This window comes from Ovis aries, chromosome 17 (assembly GCF_016772045.2).
Source record: "Ovis aries strain OAR_USU_Benz2616 breed Rambouillet chromosome 17, ARS-UI_Ramb_v3.0, whole genome shotgun sequence".
Classification (NCBI taxonomy): Eukaryota; Metazoa; Chordata; class Mammalia; order Artiodactyla; family Bovidae; genus Ovis; species Ovis aries.
This window is the reverse complement of record NC_056070.1, coordinates 18,053,516-18,073,559: the sequence shown is the minus strand read 5'-3', so window position 1 is coordinate 18,073,559 and position 20,044 is coordinate 18,053,516. Positions and strand designations below refer to the sequence as shown.

General features: G+C 46.3%; 1 protein-coding gene across 3 annotated transcripts in view; it reads right to left on the bottom strand.

Moving 5' to 3' along the window:
• The window catches only part of MAML3 (mastermind like transcriptional coactivator 3), a 450,956-nt gene that overhangs the window by 13,820 nt on the left and 417,092 nt on the right, over positions 1–20,044 (bottom strand). For all 3 annotated transcript variants that reach the window (XM_027956264.3, XM_042234330.2, XM_060400653.1), the window contains exon 3: positions 402–650. In XM_027956264.3, the coding sequence (XP_027812065.2) occupies positions 402–650 (249 nt within the window). The remainder of the gene's footprint in view (positions 1–401; positions 651–20,044) is intronic.

The following is a 20,044-nucleotide window of genomic DNA, read 5'->3' as shown; positions in this document are numbered from 1 at the left end:
GAAACAAAGTTCTCTGAATTATTTTCTTTTTTCTTCCCGCTGGGAATATCAGAATTTATGAAGAATGTAAGCCAGCTCCCCTCTACCCCCGCCACCCACATGCTGATTCCACAGACCCCGGTACCAGAAGCCAGAAGCAAAAAGCCAGACTTGAAGACAGATCTCTGGCAAGGGGGTCTTCAAATGCATGGCTGAAGCCTGTCTTTTCAGAACAAACCAATGCATTCTAAGAAAAAAACCTAACTAATGGAAAGGTCTACATTCTGCAGGCTCTTCTGTAGTCTTGGGAAGTGCTGGCCAGTGACTTTCTTGCTGGAGGACGAGACCTGAGACTCGTTCAGACACCAGGCCCTGAAGAAATGTTTGCGAATTGTAGGAAGCCCGCCATAGGCATGAGTTACCTGCTCTGTGAGAATCTGCTGCTGCTGCTGCTGCTGCTGCCTCTGCTCCCGCAGGAACTGTTGTTTCTGCTGCTCCATCAGCTGGGCCCGCTGGTCAATGAGCATCTGCTTCATGAGGACTGTCTGGGGCTGGCTGCCCAGGAAGCCTGGCCCCGCAGGCCCCGCTCCGGAGACCATGCCCCCTGAGCCTGGGGGCACAGAGGACTGCATGGGGCCCGTGGTCCGGGGAAGCCCCACTGGGTGCTGCTCCTGGGAGGACAGGGAGAGAAGGGAAGAGAAGAGAGAAAAGAAGTGAATGTGGTGACTTCACATCTGAACCAAAGCACAGGGGGATGGGCATGGGGTATTCCCTCCCTACGGGATCCCTAGTGGCACATATTACATTTCCATAAAGAGAACACAGCGGTCCTCCAATCTCTCAACACAGTGGGCTGGAGAGGCTAGAGGGGGCCAGTAACGGCTCTGCGGAGTCTGAGGCCAGGTCCAGTCTGTTTCTGATGTTGTTGCTGCTTAGTCACTAAGTCGAGTCAACTGTTTGTGACCCCAGGGACTGCAGCCACCCAGGCTCTTCTGTCCATGGGCTTTTTCCAGGCAAGAACACTGGAGTGGGTTGCCATTTCCTACTCCAGGGGATCTTCCCAACGGGGGAATGGAACCCATGTTTCTTAAATCTCCTGTATTGCAGGAGGATTCTTTACCACTGAGCCACCTGGGAAGCCCCTGTTTCTGATAGAATTGGCTAAAGAATAAGAATTGCATTTTCAGCTAACCATAAGTGTTCCTCCAAAGAAAGGAATAAGCCCTCAGGTGGGGCTCATTTTCAGACTGATATTTTCAGTCTTCATCTTTACTGCCTGCCTGGCCAAAATGGGCTACTTAGTAGGAGAGACATTTATAGAATGCTGCTGGAATTGATTAATCAGCAGAACTGCTATTTGATGAAATCCTAATTAATTGTGACATTTGAAAGCTCTGACATATGCAAAAAGAATCCTGCTAGTGAGAGTTGTTGATGGGGAGAATTAGGAATGTGTTACACTGACCAAAGATATGGAATCTCCTAACCTCTTTAAAAACAGAATTGAGTCTCAGGTGTCTGAGATAATTTAAATGTTGGGGCTTGAACTGGGTCTCTAGATTCAATAATTATGTCAGTCAAAGTATGTCAACTTTTAAGGACCAGTCCTTATGGAACAGGAGATAGGGAGCCCTTCATACACAGCCCAGGTGACTCCTCCAAGACTGTGCTCAGAGGGGAAGTTAGAGCCCAACGGTGTAGACCATCGGGGAAAAACAGCAGATGGGAAAAGTAGGTGTGTGGCCATAAGATGTAGTTTCTTGATGTTTCCTTTCCTGTTCATTCTACCAAGCACACCTCGTAATGGCAAAGTATTATCTGATCATTCTGCAGAAAAGGGTGCAGTGAAGTCGCTCAATCGTGTTCAACTATTTGCGACCCCATGGACTGTAGCCCATCAGGCTCCTCCGTCCAAGGGATTCTCCAGGCAACAATACTGGAGTGGGTTGCCATTTCCTTCTCCAGGGAATCTTCCCAACCCAGGGATTGAACTCCAGTCTCCTGCATTGTAGGCAGACACTTTACCCTCTGAGCCACGAGGGAAGCCCATTCTGCAGAACGATTCCCTTTAATTCACTCAAGTTTCAAGAAATTAATCTGAACAAAGAGAAGCTGCTGTCTGAGAAGTATACAAATTAAATGGATACACATATAAGGACATACACAGTCATTTTGTGAGAGACAGTTATGAGACTTAGATCAGGAGAGGCAAATGTGAATAAATCTACATCAAACATTTCTTAGGCAGTTAGACTGGATTTTTAAGAAAGACTTCCTCACTGTAAAATCTAGATACTCAGTTTTTCATGCTGGTTATTAGTCCCAGATATACGTAGTGAAGGAAATTAAGGTTATAAAGATGTATACACAAAAGTGACCACCTTAAATGGATGTTTAGTAGTTATCACATTTTATATATTACTTCTATTTGCCATGGTATTTCCATCATTATTAATGCATTCCTTCATTAATGCATTTAACAAGCCTGCTTTGTGACAACATGAATTTTATCTGCCTCCTCTGAGCCATCCTAAATGAAAAACTGCAAACTGGATTTTAATATTTGTCCTCTTTTCACTTTTCTTCTTCAGTGTCAATACAGTCAACCCTGAGGGGAGTTTCCTTTCAAAATATAGAATTGTGTTGGATCTCCTTCCCTCCCTCCAATACCCAAACAAAACAAAAAAAGCAACAAAAAAACCAAACAAAAACCCACTCCTCCTCTCATCCAGGTAACAACAGCTCAAGAAGGTTGAGTTAGTAGTGCTAAACTAACAATAGAGTTGCCATATGATCAAGCAATCCCACTCCTGGACATACACCCAGATAAAACTGTAATTTGAAAAGATACATGCAACCCTATGATCATAGCAGCACTATTCACAATAGCTCGGACATGGAAGCAACCTAAATCTCACAACCTAAATCGACAGATGAGTGGATAAAGACGAGACACATATATACAACAGAATACTACTCAGTGGCAAAAAGGACTGAAATATTAGCCCCTGCAGCAACCTGGACAGACCTAGAGATTATCAGACTAAGTCGGTCAGGCAGAGAAAGACAAATACCATATGATATCACTTATATGTGGGATCTAAAATGTGACATAAATAAATATATTTATGAAACAAAAACAGATTTACAGATACAGAGAGCAGACTCGTGGCTGCCAAGGGGAGAGTGGTTGAGGAGGGAGGGACTGGGAGTTTGGGATTAGCAGATGCAAACTATTATATATAGGATGGATAAGCATATATATGGATAAAGTCCTACTGTATAGCACAGGGAACTGGATATAATACCCTGTGACAGACCATAATGGAAAAGAATATGAAAGAATGTGTGTGTGTGTATATATATTTATGAGTCACTTTGCTATACAGCAGAAATGAAACACAACGTAAATCAATTATACTTCTATAAAATTAAAAAAAAATTAAAAAAAAACTCTGGTTAGTGTGGTGACCCAGGCCACACAGTTAGTAAATGGAAGAATCAGCACTCATTGAACTGAAACATTGATTCTGAGACTAAATTCAGTATTCTTTCCATAAGCACAGGTTTTTCCTGTACGATGGGTCCATGGTGCCAAGAGTGTGCCTAAGAATTGCTTGTAAACTAAATATACAGTTTCTGTCCCACAAATACACTGTGCTCTAGTTTTCAAATGCAAGTGTGATCTTGCTGAAGTTAAAACTTATTGTCCTTGTGTATTTTTTCTGTACATAGACAATGAAAAGGTAGAGTTATGAAATATTTATGTTAATGAAAATACAGCATAGTCAACAATGGCTGGAATTTTATGCTACCAAAAAGTTTACTTTAACACTAATCCCTGCAGAGGTCAAGATATTTTACTCTCTTCTTTTCCCCCTAAACTTGCCTCCTGTTTTCCAAACCCTTTCTTCCAGTGGGATAAAGCTGTTTCTTGCCACCTTTGGAGACAAATGGCCAACTGACTTAACACTTTAACAAAGGAATTCACACAACAGACAGTTAACCAATCAGCAAAAATACAGATATACAGCTTTTTTTTTTTCTGAGTATTTAAGCATATTTGAAATCTCCAGTTTTGATAAGGAGGAGACAGTGGGAAAAGAAAATGAGACCCAAGGGGAGATCAAGTTTTCTTCAGCTTGATTTTATGAGAGGTCTGGTGTGGGCTGGCCCCGTTTATCTTTGTGCACTTTGAGATATTCTTGTCCTATGAGATCAGCCCGCAAGTACCTGGTGAGCTTGCCCAGAAGCGGTAAGTAGTGATGAGTTGCTTTCCCAGCCTTCTCTCCACCCAGAAAGAAAGGGAGAGGCAAATGAGGTGAGGATGTAGATTCATCTCAGCTCTTCCAGTCCCTGTCTTCCTGGACCAAAAATAAATATAGATATCACCCACTTTTCAAAAGTTCACTTTATGCCACTTAGCTTTTACAGAAGACCTACACTAGTACCTGGTTTTGCTAACCAGGAGACATCTGAAGAGGATTTTAGAGTTTATAGAAAAAGGTGAAAATCTAAAATATCATCAGTGTTCAGTTTTGCAGAGAGTGATTATAGAGACAGCAGGCACCCCCAGCTGTGAGAGTGGCGCCACCAAGCTCCTCCCCCAGGAACTACACTCAGCATCTCAGCATCAAGTCCCCACAGCTTTGAACTCTGTGAGCATCTGTGTTTTATCTCTATTTATTCTGCACACTCTTGGCAAGATGTGTCCCAAGGTGTTTGCTTACTCACTGCAGGCCATTTCGGCTTAGAAAAGATTTCATAGGAATGCTCTACTTTCAGATGGGGCTGGGGGTGGTGCTGTACTTCAAAAGCACAGTGAGAAAAACCCTTCCCAAAGGGAAAGTTTGGTTATTACCTCCCAGGATTCTGTATTTCCCCAAATGATTCCCTCTCAAAGATTTTCCTTTCAGGTTTCTCACTGAAGACCTGAAGACCGGTTTCCCTGCAGCGACCTGAATGGAACCCCGAGAGGCAGGAGGGCTATGTGCATTTTTAAAGGACTCCCTTCCATAAGAAACATCTGTGAGCCTAGGTTGATACACCTCTCCCAACCAGTTCTGCTGCATTCAACAGTGGGTGAGTGACACTAGGGCCCCAGCCTTAGGTGTGCATGCCAAGTGTGAAGCTGCGCCAAGTGACTCACCTTACAAATTGAGCTGGCTGAGGCCATTAGCTGTTTCACATGACATGGTGGCTTTTAACCTCCAGCCTAAGAGTTCTTAATGAGCAATAGTCTGTCGAATTTCAGGATTTCAAGCCACAGCTCTTGTTTCTAAGGAGGACACACACTGTGTGTGCAATTAGAGAAAACCAGGCTGAGCTTTCGTCACCAGAAATGTAATGCCTTGAAGCCAAGTGATGCAGTATTTTTAGTTTTAATTACTAGCTTGTTCTCCACTCCATCCCCTGCTCAACGACCTCCCTTGCCTTCCACCCAGAATCTTAATTCCATCTCTTCCTCTCAAGAAATCCAATTGATTACATAGATCTTCATTATTTCCCAAAGCTCTCACTCTTCAGTAAAATATAGGAGGGGGGGGGGGCATCAAAACCAATGAATCTATTTTACGTATCTTCTCCTCCAGGAAAAAAATCTTAGCAATTTTCTATGGGCTGGAGAGAGAGGTAGGAGGTATAAAAAACACCCTACCTCCCTCCATAAGAGGCCGTTTTCTACTTCAAAAAACAGCTGTGGTAAAAATATCTCTTAAGAGCAGCCAGCTGTTTATTTATAAATCTGTGCACAGGGAAGCTTTATGTCTCTTACAAGAAATGCATAGTGTTCGGGTGAGAAGGGCTGGGGTTGCTGGCGGTGAACCAGAGACTGCCGGCTCCTTGGAAGGGAGGCTGCGGGTGGTGATGGAGACTCGGGTGGGGGCGCCCAGTGGAGAACTGGCTCAGGGCTTCAGCCTTTTTTCAGGTGTTCAGGTGGGGCGGGGGGGAACAAGGAACAGCTGCTGTTCTGTCTCTGCCCCAGCAGATGGTGGTGTCAGCCCGGTCCTCGCTGCCAGCCCGCCCGCTCCGCCCGCGCGGCGTGTCCCCCCACCCCCAGCCTGCAGATGGCTTAATCATGACTCGCCTTTCTCCCCCACCGGTCCCCCCGCCCGGCGCGTCTGGGCTAACGCTGCGAGCGCGGAGCCAGGCAGTCAAGTGTTACTGCGTACAGCAGGTAGCCTGGCAACTGAGAGCATAATACCGAGCAGATGGTGTTCGCACGGCGTGATGGACATCACACACGACAGCCCAAGACAATCCAGGAATTCCCTGGTGACTCGAGGCCCTCTTTACACAAAACGAGTTCTCTCTCCATTGCCGTGTATCTCTGGGGTTATCTACCCCCTCTATCCGACTGACACTGAACTGGTTTCTTATTACCGACTTTGCTTCCAGCCCGAGGGGAGGGAGATTTCAAGTGGGGGTTGGGGGAGGCTATGCAAGGAAACGGAAGGGCCGGGAGTTGGGGGAGGTGATGGGGGAGGTGGCGACCCGAGAGGGGAGGGACAGTGGCGCACCCCAGACCTAGGGGCGGACCATCTGAGAGGGACAGGGTTCCCCCATAACCCAGCCTCAAGAAGCCGGTGCGGGGAGGGCGGCGCTGGGGGCGTGCGAGCCTGGGCTTAGTGGCTTCGCCATCGAAGGGCTTACGAAGAGCCTAAATGAAATTTAGGATTTTACTTAAGAAGCCTCCTGGGGCGTAATTTAGCCTCTCGACTCGAGCCTCTGTGCTTACAAGCCCTTAGGGGACTGAGAAGTCAGGAGTGGAACCCGTGCGCCCTGAAGGGCCGAAGATGCCTCTCCGCGCAGGCGTTCTTAACAAAGAAACCGACCGGGAGGTCCGGGCGCGGGCAGGGGCAGTGCGGGGGGCCGAGGGGACCGGGAGAGCCGCCCAGGGGCCCCCAGGTCCTCGGCCTGAGAGCCGCTACGCAGCGGGTGAGATCGCTGCGCGCTCCCGGGCGCATTTCGCCACCCTCTTCCTCGCCGAGCGTCATTGGGAAGGAAGCGGGTTCTGGAGGAAATGGGGGGAGACAGGAGGATTGTTCACGGTAGGGAAAAGTAAAATTAATATAGAAACAAAAAGCATGTCTCAGAAAACAAATCTGTGCTTTTCACACACACACTTAAGCGGGTCAAGTAATTAAAAAAAAAAAAAAAGCCCAAATGGAATTTTGTCTAGATTTTATACGTCACGCCGCTTCTGTGTCCAACCTATCACCACTCTCAGGGGGGGGGGGTGCTTTCTCCTGTAAAGGTACTGGTCAAGTTTTAAGTTTCAGGAAGAGAGAGTCTTTTCAAAGGTGGAAGCTGACTTTTCACGCAGAATACCACACTTGCTGGGAAGGAGTTCAGCAGTTTCGTGTCAGAATCCGACACCCACTGCGGAGCTGGGTGGACTCCCCGGGGCTCAGGGTGGTGAGCTGGCATTCTCAGGCTCAGGAGGCCACCTGACTGCTTGGTCTCTACCCGCACCTCCTCAAATGGAAATCATATCCAGTAGGAATCCTCCCTCGACAAAGGAAACTCTGGGGATGAATGAGCTATAGAGAGAAAATGGCTAAGAAGGTGCTAAAACCTCTTACACTTTCAGTGTAGGGTGGGCTGTTGGGGAACCATGATGGGCTAAACCAGGGGTTCTCAAAGTGTGGGTCTAGGACCAGCATCATTAGCATAACCTGGGAGCTCGTTAGAAATGCAAATTTTCAGACTCTACTCCAGGTCTCCAGAACAAGAGTCTCTGGGTGCAATTTAACATGCCCCAGGATAACCACAGAGCTTCCCTGGTGGCCCAGATGTTGTTAAATAATCCACCTGCAATGCAGGATACCTGAGTTTGATCCCTGGGTCAGGAAGATCCCCCAGAGAAGGGAATGAATACCCACTCCTACATTCTTGCCTGGAGAATCCCATGGACAGAGGAGCCTGGCCAGCTACAATCCACGGGGTTGCAGAGTCAGACACAACTGAGCGACTGAAAACACACTCCCGTCACCACGATGCCCCATATTTTGAGACTCACTGGGGCAAATAATCCTGGTGTATGAGCACTGACTGCAACCTAGGGTATCAGCACTGTCTGTGCCCTGATTAGATGACAAACCCTGTACTTTCCAAAGCAAGTCAGAGTGCTGAGCTACTTAGGTTTCTATTGCAAATTCTTCTGCAGTTGGAACAGAGTTCTCTAATTTTCAGAGGGCTGTGCAGGCAGTATAAGCTTAAGAATTCTGGAAAAAAAAGCCTATGCTGTGATTCTTCCAGAAAGGTCAGTGTTCCTGCAGCTCTGCTGTGAAGGCTGAGGAGCAGCCAAGATCCAGGAATGGGTGAGGCCAGTTCAACTCCTTTGCTCAGGGAGAAAGCATCAAATGCCACTAGGCTTCCTGTCTCCTGGTCTATATACAGTAGGAAAGCTAAGATTTGAGGAAAGCTCCCTCTTCAGACATGAAAAAGACCCAAAGCAACAATAGAAGACAACTAGCATGTATGGGGTACCTTACTGTATGACTGTTTTCATTTGTGTAATCAAACTCATTTTGTTGATTAAAACAAAAAAAAATCTGAGTCTCTGAGAGGTTAAGTAACTTGCCTGATGTCCCATAGTCTTTGGGATTCTGACTTTTCCACTGACCAGAATGTGCATCTGGTCTAAATTGAGCAGACCACCCAAGAGGGCTCTGGAGTAAAGAGAAATGGGAAGGAGGGGGTGCGGGAGAGGGATGGGAATAGAAGCAAAAGGTAGACACTCTATTGGGATCAAAGGATGAAGCTGAAAGAGCACAAAAATATACATCATGTTTTATATGTTGCCTGATACCCAAAATTAGGATGCCTTTGTGGTATCAACTTTGACATTTAAAGAAAGGGCATAAGATTAGCCCATTCAACCAGAAATGGAAGGAAGAAACAAAATAAAATAAAACCTTAGAATTCTCTTTGAAGTTGATCAAGTGTCAGGGCAGAAACTTGGTTTCAGGATGGTGGCTTCTTTTAAAGACTTTCTTTGTCCTTGTCCAGAATAATTTTTCACTGTGGTTTGGAGAGTTGCTTGTAATACATTCATAGCAGTGCCCCAATAGACCCACCCCATATAAACACCTCTGTTTCAGCAGATTACTGAGGAAGTTTGGATAAAAAAGTTTGTTTTATGATGTGGCTGTGTCACCAAGATGACTGAGTTTTGAGGTAGTTTACCAATTTAGCAAGCTTATCATGTACAGGACAGTAACTTGGGGGTGCAATGCTAAGTCTGCTTAAATGGGTGCAGGAAAGTTCTTTGTTCGGCTTTTAAGAAGGAGCAGTGGAGGAACCCAATAGGCTTGGGTAGAAGCTCCAGGGTCCAGTGACTGGCATGATCCTGACCACGTAACACATAGCTTGTTATCACTATTATTGCTATGACTTCTTGATCATGCAGCTTTAGAAAGTCAGGGTGAAGGAAGTGCTGTGTCTCTGGTTCTAGCTTAATTCCTAGGATAATGAGGTCTAAGACTTTAAACCTGATTTTCTTTCTAGGTTCTCAGTGAGCAGGATGGCATTCCTACTCACACGTTTGACTCTTTAACAAATACATGTTTTGCTGATTTTCACCCTCCCCACAATCACTGGGAAAATTTAAAAATAATGTCTGAAAGGGGACTTCCCTGGTGGTCCAGTGGCTAAAACTCCATGTTCTCAATGCAGGGGGCCTGGGTTCCATCCAGGGAACTAGATCCCATGTGCCACAACTAACAGTTCACATGCTGCAGCTAAGATCCTGCCTGTTGCAACAAAGAGCCGGTGCAGCCAGATAAATATTAAAAAATGTATTGTCTAAAAGTATTTTTAAAAGGCAACTTCCATTTTTAACACTCACAGGCAACCATGTTTTGATGTGTTTCTATGTTTCTTCCCAGCTTCCAGCCCAGTACAATAATATATTTTCCATGCTCATGATCATGGTATGTATACATGACTGTACCACTATTTTTTACTAAGTAACGGGTGGAGAGGTAGGAAGTTCCAGCTTTCCACATGCTTTGTTGTTGTTGCTTAAGTTGTGTCTGACTTTTTGTGACTCCCATGAACTATAGCCTGCCAGGCTCTTCTGTCCACAGGATTTCCCCAGGCAAGAATATTGGAGTGGGTTGCCATTTCCTTCTGCAGGGCATCTTCTTGACCCAGAGATGGAAGCCACATATCCTGGGTCTCCTGCACTGGTAGGCAGATTCTGTACTGCTGAACGACTAGGGAAGCCCTTTTAAATGTGTGTAAGCGGGAATTTTCTGGTAGGATGTTACCTTAGGGCAACACTCCCGCAAGGTCTACAGATTTCATTATGGGTCTCCCAGCACTGAGGCTTCCCTGGTGGCGCAGCGGAAAAGAATCTGCTTGCAATGCAGGAGACCAGGACTCAATCTCTGGGTCAGGAAGATCCCCTGAAGGAGGGCACGGCAACCCACTCCAGTATACTCGCCTGGAGAATCCCACGGACTGAGGCGCCTGGTGGGCTAAAGTCCATAGGGTCGCAAAGAGTTGGACATGACTGAAGTGTCTGAGCACGCACGCACGTTCCCAGCATCAGCACAGAGCTAGGTCCAGACCTGCAACAGAGTAAGTATTTGCTGAACTGAACTGATTGTCTGTGGTGAGTTGTATGGCATCAAGATCATGTATGACTAGAGAGGAGGGAAAAAGATAACCCTGTCACAGACTGCTTCTCCAGGCTACTGGACCTTCCACTGAAGATGAAAGAAAGGGTTAAAGTTGGCGATGCAGAGCAAGATGGGAGAGTGCCATCAGCCATAAGAAGGTCAGACTTTCAAGGACTTACTTGGAGGTAAAAACAACAAAAATACCATTTGTCCTTATCGGTACTTTGAACATAGTTACCATAGATTCCTCCAGTGGAAACACAACTTTGAGAGTTATGCTTTTCCTCTGCCTTTGATGTAAATTATAGAGTCCTTTTGATCCCTGTGTTGTAATTAATTCCACCACCAAAGCAACTCTAAATTGGTTAAATGTTCATTAGTGTGCAACAATAGGAGCTTGATTAAATAAATTATGGTACATCCATACCATGAATACTAGGCAGCCAATAAAAATCATGCCTTCTCAGGCTATCTAATCACATAATACAAACTCTTACAATATATACTGAAGAGGGGAAGAAAAAGCAGTTACTAACTAGCCACAGAACAATCATATTATATGGGGATTATAAGTGATTTTTGTTTTTAAACTCTTTCAAATTTTCTATTATGAACATATTGCTTCAAATAAATATTATAAAGTCTCATGCTGTAAAGAAATAAAGTATTTAAATTGACCTAAAAGAGCAAAGAAAAAAAGGGTCTCTTTGCTTGATTTCAAGCCACAATTCTGGTGGGGAGGGAGGAGCCCTTAGTTCCTGAGCCACTCATGACATCTTTGAAGAGGAGGTGGCACAAGCCGCAATTCTGGGCCTTTCACCAGGGAACAGCCGATTGCCTGGGAGGGGACTGAAGACTTCCTGGAGGAGGTGATGTCTTGGCAAGCCTCAGCTAGCCAACAGGGAATTGGGTTCCAGAGTGGAGGGACAGAGTGATCAAAGACTTGAGTATATCAGATTCATAAATTCCATTTCAAAGGACTCATTTCCTGGAAATATTCATAGCTTTGTGCAAAGATTTATCTTAAATGGCACACATGAGTAGCAAAAAAGAAAAAGGAACAACATAAATGGCCAATATTTAGAGGATTCATTAAACTATAATATACCCTCCTTGCCTCCCCGAAAGTAACTAAACCTCATTAAGACTATTTAGGCTATGTTATATAGGGTGAAGGGGCTTCTTTGGTGGCTCAATGGTAAAAAATCTGTCTGCAATGCAGGAGAGGCAGGAGACACGGGTTCGATCCCTGGGTCAGGAGGATCCCCTGGAGGAGGGCACAGCAACCCACTCGAGTGTTCTTGCCTGGAGACTCCCATGGACAGAGGAAACTGGAGGGCTATAGTCCACAGTGTTACAAAGAGTTGGACATGACTGAAGCGGCTGAGCACGCGTGCACGCACGCACATACAGAGTGAAGTAAGTCAGAAAGAAACAAATACTGTATATTAACACATATATATGGAATCTAGAAAAATATAGTGATGAACCTATTTGCAGGGCAGGAATAGAGACAGATTTATGGACACAACGGAGGAAAGAGAGGGTGGGATGAGTTGAGAGCGTACCATTGAAATATTTACATTACCATGTGTAAAACAGATAGCTAATGGGAAGTTGCTGAATAGTGCAGGGAGCTCAGCCTGGTGCTCTGCGATGACCCAGAGTGGTGGGACCGGATGGGAGGTGGGAGGGAGGCTTAAGCGGGAGGGGACACGTATAGCTGATTCATGTTGATGTACGGCAGAAACCAATGCAACACTGTAAAGGAGTTATCCTCCAATTAAAAAAAACAAAGATTATTTAGGCTACACAGACCAGGAGTATAGTGAGTTTGAGAGGGGCTCTAGTGTCTTATTTCCACCAGAGCCCACCTCACACTCTGGGGTGTTCAACAGACATTGTTAAGGGGCAGGTCTCCTGTCCAGGTCTCCTGGACGTGGCCTGAACATGAACAGACTGGCTTTGGCTACAGGTTCAGCAAGTAAGCAGGTTTTTGTTGCTTCAACAAAGAGCCGTCAAGTCCCAGAGAAGGCTCCCGGGGGACTGACATCTTGCAAGAATTCTCTGATGCACCTGGATAAACTTTCCTTTGGGGCACCACCCTGCTTTCGGGAGTTTTTTCCCATTCTAGGCTTGAGACCACAGAGCATGGCCAGAACCAGCCCAGCCTTTAGAATTTAAGAACTTGGAGAGATGAGTGAACGTCACTGTCGAGCTCTACAGGCTATCTCCTCCTCGGGGCTGTCAGAAAACCCAGTGCAGGGGCTTGAGACCTGCTCCACAGCAGGGGATGCCGCCTGTGTCCAAGGAGCTGCATGGACTGCAAGTGGTTTGTCAGTGGCTCCAGGAAGGAGGTTTTTTACCCGTTTGTCTGCTGCCTTTGTTGCCTTGATTTAAAAATCGAGAGGGGAGGAAAAAGGAGTCTCCATTGTCTTCAGGTGAGCTCCTGGGAAAATTTTCCTCCCAAGCTACTGTTCCCCCACCCTGTACCTTTCTCTTTCATTGCCCCCACCCTCTTCCGATGAAGTCATCAGAGCTCAGATTGCATAACTGCTGCAGAGACCTATCTTGTGTTATACTGGGAGTCAGGCCAGTGTTTCCATTTATAGACAACAGTACCACCACGCTGCCAAATGGCGCTCTCTGCGGCTGCCACTACAAGACAGGAAGAAGGGAAGGAAGGCTTGGAGCTGGAGGGCTTGCCATGCAGAGGAGGCTTGGTCACGTCCTCTGTCCTCCCCGCAGCCATGGGAGGGGATGCTCAGGGCTGCTAGATGAGAATGCCTGGGAAGAGCCACTTCTATGAAGCCATCCCCTGGTCTCCCCCCCTCCCCAGGAGGGGAGGGAAGGTCTGTGTCAGCCCGCTCTGCTGGGTTTCTCATGGTCCAACCTGTCTCTGGGCAAACCAGGTGTGATCACAGCGAGGCTCTGGGGAGGATGGCCCTTGCCACACTCCTGAGAGCAGAGCCAGGCCAGCTGCCGCGGTGGGGTTGTGGGAGGCCATGGGAAAGGAGAAGAAAGAGGAGGCACATTAGAAATCTCGGGTTGGTACTTTACACACTTAGAGATTCGGGCTGAGAACCAGGTTCTTAGAGGAAGCAAGTCTAGGAGGGGGCTCATGCAGGGTCAGGGAGGGCAATGGGCAGGGGGGCATGGGGGCCATCGGGCCCTGGGTCTTACATCCACTGTGATCCTCGAGTTTAGAGCCTTAGATATAGTTGTTTTTTTTTTTTTTTCCTGGCTACTCTGTGAGGCATATGGAATGTTCGTTCCCTCACCAGGGATTGAACCTGTGCCCCTGTAGTGGAAGTGTGAAGTCTAAACCACTGAACCACCAGGGAAGTGCCCAAGAGCCTGAGATATAGGCTTCATACAAGGCTTTACAGGGGGCCACTGAGAAACCCGGATATGACTGAAAGATGCCTCGTATTTTACGGCTGAAGTTGTATCCTGTAACTAGATCACACTGCACCAAGTCCATTATGAATTAATAGTCTTCATCAGTCCTGTGTTCATCTTGTGAATGGTATAATTACACCGTCCAGAAATTAAAACAAACAAACAAACAGTTTCTTCAGTTTGTAAATATACCTGATGACTCCAAAAGTTAAAAGTGGTCCAGGTCTTTTGTTAACTTTGAGAAGAGTTGGGGACAGACTGGGATAAAAATAGTCTTAGAAGAAATAGGGGCCTCAAAGGGAGTTTCGTCCATCACAGTGAATGCAACCTCTGACTACACACACACACACACACACACACACACACACACACACACACACACACACACACACAGTAACCTGGATAAAGGAATCTGGAAGCAATTAGAATTCATCCTTTCCACAGTTCTTAAACTTTTATGCATTTCACCAAAACTTCTCCAGGTAGCATGATTCAACAGTGCTCAGCAAAGCAAGTGCTGATAAATTTCTGTGATCATTACCATCAATATGAGTAACAGCGAGGCGCCTGCATGTTCAGCTCGTATTCTGTTCTTTCTTAATGGTCAGATCAGTTCCCCAGCCTTACAGAGGGAAAAAATCCATGTTCACAAACGGCTACCTTTTGCTTAGGATAAAAATTAAGTTGACAACTAAATACGGAGCCAGAAACTAGCATGAGGTTGAAGTTTATGTGAAACTTTCATTTTAGTTAGGAGTAAATCCATTTGAATTGGCAACAGCTACAGAAGCCTTCGAAGATGGGGGTCATGGGCTGCATAGCCCCTGTAAAAGCCTAAGTAGTTTTGCTTCAACATCTGGTATGTATCACCAGTTTCCTACTTTCTCGTGTGTGTGTCTGTTAAGTCGCTTCAGTTGTATCCAGCTCTTTGCGATCCTACGGGCTGTAGCCCACCAGGCTCATCTCATGGCATTGCTCAGGCAAGAATACTGGAGTGGGTTGTCATGCCCTCCTCCAGGGGATCTTTCTGACTCAGGGATCAAACCCAAGTTTCTTATGTCTCCTGTGTTGGCAAGCAGGTTCTCTACCACGAGGGCCCCCTTGGGAAGCCCTTACTCTTCACCACTAGAAGCTAAAGTCTGGTCTGAGCCCCTTACTTTAATATCATCCGAAATGCCCATCCCCTTCCCACTTTCCCCCAAAGTGTCTTGTGCTAATTCTTCCTCTAGCTTAGCTGACTTAATATCCCCCTCAACTACCCTTCCCAGATCCAGGTCAGTTCCTTTAAAACATGCATGTGATCCTTGCACCCACGTCACCTAAACCCGGATGGCTCTTTTAAGAGCTTTCATAACTGCGTCTTCTCTCCCAGTTGTCTGCTTGTAGGAGGTTAAAATCAGAGCAGGAGGATTGGGCTGATAGATGCTCAGGTAGGACAGGGTGATCTAACCTGCTGCTCAGGGTATTTATCAGCCTGGAAGCTAAGAAGCCTATTTCTGGACTTACCTTACCTTTTGATCATTTCTCTAATATACAAGCTTAGTTTCTTTTACATTGGTCCAACTAATTATTTTACTTCTTCCTCTTTATCCCCCCTCTATCTTCATAAAGAATTTCTCAGACTTCCCTGGTGGTCCAGTGGTTGAGAATCTGCCTTCAAATACAGGGAACATGCGTTCAATCCCTGGCTGGGCAACTAAACCTGAGCGTTCCATCTGCCGAGGCCTGTGTGTCCTAAAGCCAGTACTCTGCAACAAGAGAAGCTGCTGCAATGGGGAGAAGCATGTGTACCGCCTCTAGAGAATAGCCCCTGCTCGCCACAACTAGAGAAAGCCCACGGGCAGTAATGGAGACCCAGCAGAGCCGAAAATAAATACACTAAATAAAATAAAACCCCACATCTTGGTTCAACATTTAAAAAAAAATAGCAGTATTTCTCAATCAGAAATGATGAAATCCTTCCCAAGTCAACCAAATGTTTTCTGGAAGCTGAGATGAATGAAGTATGAATGGTTGGAAACCTTTATATATAGTGGGGAGATACGGGTGGCAAACCTCTGAATTCAACTTTCCGTCTGTCTGATGTCCCCATTACGTGACACACAGGAAAAGCCAGTAAAACGGAGATTCCCTTCTTTATTCGTCTTAGGTTCTTAGGGCTTAATTATTTTTTTTAACTGAAGATTACTTTTTATGTAAGGCCCAGGGAACACTACCTCTTAATTCATATTTAGAAGCTTGTAAAAAAGGCTGAGAAGGCCAATCTTTCAATCCTTTTTGGATGCAGTTGCAGAAAATTTCCAAGCAAAGAAGCCCCTGAGTTCCCATTAGTCAGTCAACATAAGCCCTCAAGAATAGAAGTCCAGGCACCCAGTCATCCCTGGGTATTCAGGGGGTACCAGGATCCCCTGTGGATATCCAAATCCATGGATGCTCAAGTCCTTACATAAAATGGTGCAGTAGCTGCATATAACCTGTATTTTAAATCCTCCGCTATACTTTAAATCATATCTAGATGACTTACAACACCGAACATAATGTAAATGGTATGTAAATAGTTGCAAACACAACATAAGCACTGTGTCAATAATTTCCAGGCACAGTAAATTCAGGTTTTGCTTTTTGGAACTTCCTGGATTTTCTTCTCCGAAGATTTCTGATCTGTGGTTGGTTGAGTCTCTGGATTCGGAACCCGTGGATTCAGAGGCCTGACTATAAGGGATGCTGAGAGATAATCCACAACATGGGGGTGGGGAATGCCATCCCCCTGCCTCTGGGCCCAGCCACATCACTGTGGAAGCATCTGGGGCAGTTGCCGGTGCCCCTCCCTCTCAGCACATCCCAGAGGCTCTCTGGGGACAGAGTCCGAATATATCCTACAGTTACACACACACACACCCTGGGTAGGAAGCAAGAGAGCTCTGGACCACTCTGATTCACTTTCTGCTAACAGACTTGGATAAGGAAGGGTGATGAGGTCAGTAAGATGTATGGCCAAGGCTGCCAACCTACTGGAAGTTCAAGGATCTGGTTCAAGAACGTGGAGCCTTACGCCTGTCACCAGACAACACTGTACAACCCTGAAGGGCATTTTCAGTTCAGTTCCCAGCCTCAGGTTTCATTATTCCGAGAGTATCCAGGTAAAACCAACAAACCAACCAACAAAGCAAAAGAGCAAACAACTGACGTCTTAATCAAATACCCCCAATACACGGGTACAGGTTGTGTTTACAACTGCGCTTTGATGGTATGCACAGTAAGACACTACTGTCCCATGACCAAAATGCAAACCCACTCAGAAAGCAAGCATATGCCACAAACCCTCCACCCGCAGCCCAAGTGCTAGAACATCATGTGCGGAATGCATAGTTTGCCATTAAAGTTTTCTTTCAATTCAGATATGACATCCCACTTTTAAAATAGCTTTGAATGCCCCAGGAGTCCCCATGGGCCCCAGCAAATGGCAGGTGTTGTGGGTGGAATCTAAGAGAGAGGCAGCCCTGGCCTCGCTCCTGGAGGGATACTCAAGTCCCAGTGGATGGACAAAGCTCCCCTTCACTGAAAACCTCCAGGACGATCCCAGCCTGTCAAGGCTGAAACTGCGGCAGGTGCCCTGGTTCTGCAGGATTTCCAAAAAGCCCATCTGGCCACACCTGGGATGGTCAGTTACGAGGCAGAAAGTGGCAGGGACAGGGGGCAGGGGATGCATGGGTTTCTAGGGATCGTCTGACTCAGGACAAGTCGCTGAACATCTCTGAGCTTCATGTTCTCCTTTATAAAATGAGGGCACCTGCCCAGGTGATCCCCCAGGACCCACCTGCCCTAAAATTCTCAGAGAAGAACTTCATGGATAAAGCGGGGACTTGACTGGGAGCTTCGATGTTGGTGCAGACTTGGATTTGAGGGGGCAGAGAAGAAGAAAGGAGCAGTCAGGCAGGAGGAGGGAGGTGTGGGTTGGGGTGTAAGGGAGAAGAGCCACATGGGGCGGGGCGGGTCTCACCACCGGTGGGTCTGAGAGCGGCACAGACAGCTGGCTCAGTCAACAGCCAGCGAGACACAGGAGGCTCTTAGAGGGACTAAAACGATAGAAAGATTACTCTAATATGATTAAGCTGGTGACGGGTAGAGTGGCGATCAGATTAGGGATGCATCAAAAGGAGAGAAGTGGGGAGGCAGGGCTGGGGGGAATCCATCCAGGACCTGAAGGGGAGGTGGTGGCCAAGACTCCATTACGGATAGTGGGAATGAGAGTAAAGAGTCAAAGGACATCCCTGGTGGTCCAGTGGTTAAGGATCTGTCTTGCAATGCAGGGGATGCAGGTTTGATCCCTGAGCAGCGAACGAAGATCCCAAATGTCGTGGGGCAACTAAGCCCGGATGCCGTAGCTACTAAGCTTGCATGCAGCAAAGGAGATCCTGTGAGCTGCAACAAAGACCTCATACAGCCAGATGGACACATAAATACTTTCAAAAAGAGTAAAGAGTCAAATTTAACAGCAAGGTTCATGTTGGCAAGAATAAGAATGCACGCGTTCTTTGCCGTGTGCAGAAGTGCGGGTTATTCCCTGGCCCACCGGTTCCCAGCCCTTCCCGTTCACTCCCAGACCTCTTTTTCCCTCTGCCCTCACGTGGCTCTAGAAGTCTGGCAGAGACATTGATCTCTGCTTAAAATTTGAGTGTAAACCATTCCAGTTTCCCTTGTCCTCCCTACTTTTTAAAAACTGAATTTATTTACATCTGAATTTAGTAGACGGTATTTTAAACATACCACCTGTTTAAGCGGGAGGAGGATGGTAGGTGTATACCTTGAATATTTTTGAAGCTCTGACAATATATCCTGGGGATGAAGATGCCAAACAATAACAGGAAATACGCCCAAAACTACTTTGAGAAGAAACCTTTTCATTTTTGTATTTCCTTCCCTGGTTCCCCCAACTTTATACTTTCTGCTACGTGTTTCATTTAACTTTTTTCAAGCCGATCTGACAAAGAATAAGGAAAGTTAGTGTGCTAAGTCACTTCAGTCGTGTCTGACTCTTGGCAGCCCTAAGGACTGGTAAGCCCGTGAGGCTCCTCTGTCCATGGGATTCTCCAGGCAAGAATCCTGGAGTGGGTTGCCATGCCCTCCTCCAGGGGATCCTCCCAACACAGGGATGGAACCTGTGTCTCTTATGTCTCCTGCATTGGCAGGCAGGTTCCTTACCTGGGAAGCCCAGGGAAAATTAGATGGTAACACAATGAAAGGATTTTAGTGACAAGTAGAATTCATAACATGATTAAGCATTTCCACCAAGGCTGTTCGTGGGCTTATGCCCTCTAATGGACTTTTTAAAAAGTCGGAAAAATCATTCTCAGTTTTCGTGCCAAACCTCGTCTACAACAGAAGTGGTACCACATTGTTTCACAAGATAGTTGATATTACACTTATTCCACCAATCTTTTAAATCTCATCTAGAGATGGGAGTTAAAATTTTTCTAACCTTTTGTATAAAAAATTAATTTTTACTGGAGTATAGCTGCTTTGCAATGTTGTGTTAGTTTCTCCTGTACAGCAAAGAGAATCAGCTACACGTATATCTCCTCTTTTTTTGGATATCCTTCCCAACTTTATACTGAGAGAGCACTGAGCGGGCGTCCCTGGTAGCTCAGCTGGTGAAGAATCTGCCTGCAAGGCAAGAGACCCCGGTTTGATTCCTAGGTTGGGAAGATCCCCTGAAGAAGGGATAGGCTACCTATTCTAGTATTCTTGGGCTTCCCTTGCTGGCTCAGAAGGTAACGAATCCGCCTACAGCGTGGGAGACCTGGGTTTGATCCCTGGGTTGGGAAGATCCCCTGGATGAGGGCATGGCAACCATCCCAGTATTCTTGCCTGGAGAATCCCAGGGACAGAGGAGCCTGGTGGGCTATAGTCCACGGGGTTTGCTAAGAGTCGGACACGACTGAGCGACTGACCACAGCACAGCCCAGAGCGTTGAGTAGCGTTTTCTGCACTATACGGTAGAATTTCTAAGAAAATAGTCTCTAAAAAACCAGTCA